The sequence below is a fragment of the Pteropus alecto genome, unplaced genomic scaffold, assembly GCF_000325575.1.
Source record: "Pteropus alecto unplaced genomic scaffold, ASM32557v1 scaffold224, whole genome shotgun sequence".
NCBI classification, from domain to species: domain Eukaryota; kingdom Metazoa; phylum Chordata; class Mammalia; order Chiroptera; family Pteropodidae; genus Pteropus; species Pteropus alecto.
The window spans coordinates 4,396,216-4,403,813 of NW_006436289.1; the positions used below are offsets into that span (position 1 = coordinate 4,396,216).

Consider the following 7,598-nt stretch of genomic DNA (forward strand, 5'->3'; position numbering starts at 1 on the left):
CAGTTCAGATTCTTCCTTTACCAATTTAAATCTGTTTTCTTCACTCTTGAAGATGAATACTAATAAACCTGAATAGCACAGCATTGAAGAGGAGTTGGCAGTCTAAGATCATCTTGGTTTTTATCCTGGGAGACATAAACAACTAGACTTCCTCTCCATGTGACAAAATGCACATCCTAACTGGACTAAAGAGGACAGGGTGTCCTTTTTTACCCTCTCATCTCCTTTTTGGTTGCACATTTTCTGCTCTGCTGACCAGCATCTGTCCCTGTAGATGAATCACCCATCAGAAAATGGTCTAGTGTAACCCACAAATGCACTTTCAGGTCAGTTTAGGACCTTGAGCAACAGAACCTAAAGAGAGAAAATGAGTATAAATGTTATTATTGAGTCCACACCATGTATCAGGCATGACACTAGCTGCTTTCTTTGCTGTGGCAGACGTTGTTTGCTGGCAAACCCCATAGACACCATGCTCTCTCTTATCCTGCCTGACTCTACTATAGAGGCTGGAAGCATTTTCCCCTCCAGGGGTGGCATGTGACACAATTCTGACCAAAGAGAAACAAAAAGGACAGCCCTGGCTGGTGCTAACCTGTTTTAAAGAGGGCTGTGATGCTTGGAGTTACGGTAGCCTGTGTGACCATTATGGATGGGTCAAAAGAAGATGAAGACCTTGACCCTGACATCTTTAAGCCACCATACCAGCTGTTGCCATCTTTAGTCTTTTTTGTTATGAGAAAAAATGAGGCCAGCTTCTCTTGGTCAAGTATTCTGTATGAATGCAACAGGGGAAAAAAAAAAAAAAACAACAATTTAACTGGCATATATATACCGGCTCTCTTAGGCTTCATCATAAGTCTGTGATATAGATGAGACACTGGGCTCATCAAGGTGAAGTAACTTTCCTGGGTCACATTAGTAGACAAAGACAAGATCTGGGCTCATGGCTGCTTGCATCTAAAAACCTAGCGCTTGCCACAAAGTGATGCTGGCCCTCACTCAGTTCCTGTCAACGTACAATTGTTCCTTCAACATCTCATATAGGTAAAGCATTCTGGGAGGAATACACTATTATGCCGCTTTGTGAGGGTTGTGGGACCTGTGTGTAGTCCTATCTTGCTTCAAACCATCTCATTTCATTTTGGAGAACATATTCCATTTCTTTCTGACTTAACTGGAGATAGAAATTAACTAGAATAGCAAGCATAAAGGTAATAAGCTGATGTTTCTTTGACTCTCTAAAGAACTGCACAGGAAGATCATAAGTGCCACTCCCCAAGACCTGGGAAAAATTAAAATTGAAACTCAAGCAATTCAAAGATAGCTTAGGGGGAAAAAGCTTATGATAACTCTAGCTACATTTACTCGAAGAGACCAAAACCAAATGAAAAAATATGTAATGAAGGTATTGAAGAAATGACTGCAGAGTTGTTCGAAATGTAAAGTGTGCTTTTGGGGATTTAACTCTGCGAACGATCCATCTGCCTGTGTATATCTTGCCTATATCCCAGGCTGAGAAGAGATAAAATGAGATAATAAAAAAAAAAAAAAAAAAAAAAAAAAAAAAAAAAAAAAAAAAAAAAAACAGAAGCCAAATTCTGTCTTTAGATTATGTATCAAGCACTTATAAAGCATGCCATAATTATTGCTACTATTTCTATTAGGTTGAATGACCCACATGAAATTGCCAACATGCACTTTTTTTTTTTAATATGAAAATGAAAATTTCACATATTCAAACTAATAATTTTTAGGCTGAAGAGCACTGGGCAGAATCACTATGGCTTAGTATTTTTTTTATAAAGTCTACTTAGGAGAGAGGCACATTCTAATTCTATCACAGAAGGCCTATGTGTAACAGCCATTTGAGATGTGTTTTATTATTTATACTCTACCATGCTCCAGAAAGGATATGCAAGATCAGACAGTATTACCTCACACAGGAATGAAGAAGAAAAGTAAGGACAGGAACAGTGTTGAACCAGGACTGAGGCTCACAGGGCAGAAGCAAATGACCTATTTTAAAGCTAGGTCCCTAATGTGGCTTTGGAAGAGCTGTTGTCTACTCCGCCCAAGATGGAATGAACTCAGGAGAAGCAAATCCATCCACAGTACTAGGTTCAGACAGGCATCTGTCCTGCAGGTCCTCATGAAGGAGTGTTCCTTTCGAAGGCTTTTGCTGTTATTGATCCTTAGTAAAGTCTGATGGCACCTCTCATGTCAGGTGTGAGAAGGGAGACAGGCCAGTCTTAACGTGGCAGGTGATGATGATCTGAGACGCTGCAGGGACAATCCCGCCAGCAGAGCCTTACCGGGTAAGGTCGAGATGGCTAACGACCAGGCTCCGGCCGTTCTCTGACTGGGCGAGCTGTAGCAGCAGGGCCAGGCTCTGCTCCTGGATGGTCAGGACATCGGAGGCCAAGAGGGAGGAGAGCAGCCTGCCTGTGTCAGGGCGCGTGACAAGCAGGCGCTGGTTTTCCTCTGCAAGACACGGGGATTGCCTGCCTTGTGTATCTTATGACAGCAATTAAACCATCCCAACGGGAAACACAATTCTTTTCCACTCATTTGAGAGGTGGAATAATGAAGTATAAGACCATAGACTTGAGACCCAGACTGCTGGGTCTGAATGACTAGTCGAATGACCTTAGCCCAGTTATTAACTCCTGTGCTCCTCAGTTTCCTCATCAGTGAAATGAGGAAGATGACCTGCCTAACAGAGCTGTCCTGAGGCTTAAATGAGTTAATACATGATAGTACTTAGAGCAGGGACTGGCACACATACATTAGCTATTATTATTATTCTTGTCAAAAGCTCCTTGGCATATGTATATATCTGGAATTGTGAGAAAAGGAAATCAGCTGAATTATGGAATATCTTTAGACCATCAATTTTCAAATAATGGCCAGAGCAACCATTTGAGTTCTTTCTAGAAAACTAGAATATCACGAGAACATTCATTATTAAAGCATGTCCCCCTTCCTAGACTATAAACTATTTCCAGGGTGGCGGCATTGGATTTACCCCTTCTCACCTGGTTCATTTTCTAACCGGGTACGTGAATTTGTTTGAAGGCAGGCAGGGGTACAGCTGGAATATGAGGCTAAGCCATGAAAGAGAGCAGGGTTTGTTTAGTTTATATATTTTTGCTTATACTGGAAAAGTAGCTCATTGGAGGCAATTCAAATAACAAAGGAGAATAAAGCTGAAAATGAAACGGCCCATTCTCTCTTACTCCCTTCAGGTAAGCCCATTCCCAAAAGGAAATATTATTTACTCTTCATATGAATAATGTTAAAAATATGAACCATACATCCTACCCTGCAAGTGGCTTCTCTCTCCCCCTTAACAACATATCACACATAACAAGATATATGTCCTTACTTTTAGGTATTCCCTTGTCCTTTTTAAATACTGCTGTGTATTTATTGAGTTGGATATACCAAAACTTTACTGATCTGAGATAGAGTATTGACATCACAGGCAGTGTCTGACACTATATTTTCAGATGTTAAAGAAAAATGTGACCCCAAGGTTCACACAAAGTAGGATGTCGGCTAAGGAAGTCAGGGCTGCATGAAAGCAGGGCTTTGTCTGCTTCGCATCATCACCAAGCCCTGCCTCCCTTACCCGCCTGTAGGGGGCCCTGCAAAATCATCTCCCCAGGAAGGTAACACCCTATCGTGATATTATTCTGAGCATAATTCCCTTTAGGAAAGAGGTCCCTGATTCTCTAGTTTTTTAGAACTTAAGATGATTCCTCCACTTTACTAAATCAGGAAAAATATTACATTATCTCATGTTCAGCATGTTCTAGTTTACAAACTACATTCACAAGCTCTATCGCTGGCTCCCCATAGGAACCCTGTGAAAAGAAGACACAGCTATCATTGTGCTCATTTTCCTATGAAAACACAATTTTTTAAAATAAGGGAAATACTTAAATTTTTAAATTTACACTGAGGTCACAAAAGTGATGAAGATTGTACAAAAGCTTAGTGAACCTCAGAAGAAGATCCTAATATGTAAAAAGCTAAGAGTTAACAAGGTAAATAAAATCCCCATAGCATTTTGCTATCCCTATGTTACACACTAATCAGTGTTACAAGATGCCGGCAGGGACAATAATAAAAATAAAACTCAAGATGCTAAAATGGGTACTGTGGTCTGAAAAAAAACAAAACCAAAAACAAAATAAAATATTTTTAGGCAGATAGAAAAAACTCTGCCACCCTACTGCCAACATATGAACAGAAGTTATGAGTCTGCATAGAGCAGGGCTAGTACCCAGGTAATGAGACCACTCATTACACTGACAGTGACCTGGGCTATGGTGAAGGCGGCTGTAAGAGCCCAGGGGATATAACTTCAGTGCAGGCCTTGCTTCTGATCTATCCGATTTTTCTTGGCGAAGGTCTAGAGATCAACTCTCCAGGGCCTGGCCTCCAGCAGAACAAACACGTCTGCCCATGGAGCTCCCAAATTAATGGACGTTAATATCGACTCATGATGACGAGCCAGGCCTACCGTTCTCGCTGCACACTGCTTGCCAGAGCCTGAGAACAGACACGCACACAGTCTCTTCCACTGCATCTTTTCCTGCTGTGGAAAAGCACCTAGAATGAACAAAGGAGAGCAATATTGAAACTGGAAATCGGTCTTGATCTTCTTTTCAGTTGGTTTTATTTCACCTACAGGCTCCTCAAATGGTGAGGTTAGGAAAGTAATTTTATAATCCAGAGCTGTGGGTCACCAGGACCAATGGACTGCTAAGCACTGAGCTGAGAGCTCCAGGACAAGGATGCAGGCTGAGGAAGTCGGAGCTGCGAGTGGTGAGCCAGGGGCCGTGGGCGATCGTCGCACCACAAGCAATGAACAGTGGCCCAGCAGACTGCTTAGAATTCAAGTGCTACCTCATGCATACAAACATGTGCTGGTGACCAACCCACAGCAGTGTTCTAAGCCTCAGGAATTATACCAGAACTGAAACACAAAATAAGATAAAAATAAATTTACCAAACCACCTCCTACTATATAGGTTTTACTTCAGATGAAATTATACATGGGATAAGCCAGGACTCAGCTGATCACATTTCCTGATATGATCAACAAATTCTAAAAGAAGAAAAGAACAAGTAGCAATCTTGCAACTGGTAGGAAACCAGCAAGAAATGGTCATTTCTGTGACTTGAAGTACTTAGAGAAAACTTGGGAAAGTTTGCTGACCTTTTCTCTCTCTGAAGTTTTTAATTGTAGCATAATTCAAACTACCTGAGGCTCAAAGTTCAGGGGTGTTCATGTAGCAGCTTTGCCTTCTTCAAGGGGCCACCAATATTGATCGAAGGCGGTACCATCCTGTGAAGTCTCTGCTTGTGTGATTAGTGTCTGATTTCATGAGAAAGGGCTGTCCTTCCTCGCTTTGATGCTGGCTGTCTTTACAAACATTCCTACCTTCTTATGATCTCATTCCCACTGATGATACTGAATCCATTTTGTGTCCTGAATAAAGTTCGTTCTGTGCCTGAAAAAAATTCAGAGGAAACCACATTAGACTCCTGAACTGATGGCTGATGTCTAGCAGCTGTAACAGAGCCAGCTGATAATGAGAAGCCCAATATGGAATGTCAAGGTCACCAAATTACAGTTTGGGCAGAAACAACTTCCTTTACATTCTATAGGTATTCTGCACAAATACCTACAGCTGTCATCAGCCACTTGGTGCCCCAGTGAGAGGGACATCCTGCTCAGAGAAGGAGGACTAAGCCTGGTAGCCCTGTGGGTTATTTGACAATTCATCATTTTGTAATCTTTAGTCTCCAGAAGCTGCTTAACCTCTAGGAAGAACTGGCATATCTATCTCTTCTTAAATATTTACTTTGAAGCTCCTCTAGAGAGGAGCCTCTAATTTCCAAGAAACTACTGAAAGGAATATTTAAGTACCCTCCATTGTATACTGAAGGGAAGCAAGAAACTCCATTTGTACAAACGACGTCCTGTCACTGAGTCACAAAAATGGTTTAAGGCCTGGTATCAGTGTTTATAAGAACTGCTAAAAGAGGACAGTATGGCTCTCCTTAGGGGCTGATGTTTGCTCTGAAACTATTTACATGTCTTAGGCAACCATTATGTGTTAACTGGGGTGAACATTATAGTTTAATAGCACAAAATTCTATCTTCCATTCCCCTGTAGTTAAGGGGAGATTTGTTGGGGTGGTACAGGGTGTTTGGTGTGTATATGGGGTATGTGTGAGGTATGCAAAAGGTGTGTGTATTTGTGCAGGACGTATGGAGAGCACATGTGAGGGGTAAATATGTGTGGTGTGTGTTATGTGACAAAAGTATGTGTGATATATGTTATGTGTATGTGTGTATGTATGTGTATGGTGTATATAAGTAGATATGATGTGAGTGCATGCTGTGTGTGTATGTGATGTAAGTATACATGGAATGAGTGTGCGCTGTGTGTTTGCGTTGTATTGTGTGTGTGTGGTGTTTACTGTATGTGTGTTGAGTGTAGGCATGCTCTGAGGAGAGGATGGAACAGGGATGGGGTGTCTATTTCTTATGTATTCCCTTTACCACCTACATTATAGTAAGTCTTCATCCTACATTTGTGGAAAGAAGGGATTCTTTGCCTCATAAGGGCAGACCTCTAAACTCTGTCCCTTACACTGACAATATTCATGAGATCACACACATCTCTGGCTTACAGTCTTTCATCATTTCAGTCAGGATTTCAATCCCTCCTGCATAGAACAAGGGGTTCTGATCGGGCTTGGAAAGAGTCTCCAGGAGATTCTTGGTTGTGACGGCTGTGTTCTTTCCTGAATCCAGCAATTCATGGGCTTCCTTCTCTTGGAGGTCTGCTTTCTGCCGAAGATCTACTTGATTCAGGTAATCTAGCAAACCAAGAAGAAAAGCAGAACAAAAACAAAACAGGACAAAACGAAACTCTAACATCAACATTACCAAAGAGTAACTTTTTTAGAGGATGGGACGTTGAGAGGTATAACACATTAAAATATTTCAAACTTGTCTTCAGCAAGGAAAGCTCCAGGACTAGTGTACAGTGTAAACCCAGAACCTTAAACCGCCTTGGGGCTTCAAGGACAACATTATTCCCTGTAAGTATATGGAGGAGGGTGTAGAAAGAAGGAAGGCAAAGACTTGAGTTGGAAAACAAAGGAAAGAGTTGCAGGGCAGCCTGTTAACGTAGAGGACTTGGCTATGTCGGCATGGCGAGGCTGTGGCTTTGCGGCCAAGTGCGGCGACGGTATGGAAGGTAGCCTAAGGCCGGAACACAAAGGGAAAGTGGAATTCAAGTGAAGAACATCAGCGGGAACGGTCTCACCTTTCACCTGTGTCTGCAGCTGGGGGTTTATTTCTAAGATCTTCTGAAAACACTCTCTAGACTGGAAAAAGAAAAAAATGAGACCTTGACAAGTGTTTAGGGGGTAATTAGGTGATTACAAAAAAGACACTGGGTATCACAGGGCTTGGCTTCTTCATTATTTCCTCCCAGCCTCCTCCTGCTCCTAGCATAGGAGGTAAGCATGGGAACATAGTATGCATTTGACATTTTGTTTAGGCTCCT

At 41.8% G+C, this 7,598-nt stretch overlaps 1 protein-coding gene across 2 annotated transcripts in view; it reads right to left on the minus strand.

Moving 5' to 3' along the window:
• The window catches only part of TTC12 (tetratricopeptide repeat domain 12), a 43,226-nt gene that overhangs the window by 11,715 nt on the left and 23,913 nt on the right, over nt 1-7,598 (minus strand). For both annotated transcript variants that reach the window (XM_015590087.2, XM_006912804.3), the window contains 5 exons: nt 7,356-7,416; nt 6,715-6,903; nt 5,456-5,525; nt 4,532-4,620; nt 2,316-2,484 (listed from right to left, as the gene is read on the minus strand). In XM_015590087.2, coding sequence (XP_015445573.1) covers nt 2,316-2,484; nt 4,532-4,620; nt 5,456-5,525; nt 6,715-6,903; nt 7,356-7,416 — 578 coding nt within the window. The remainder of the gene's footprint in view (nt 1-2,315; nt 2,485-4,531; nt 4,621-5,455; nt 5,526-6,714; nt 6,904-7,355; nt 7,417-7,598) is intronic.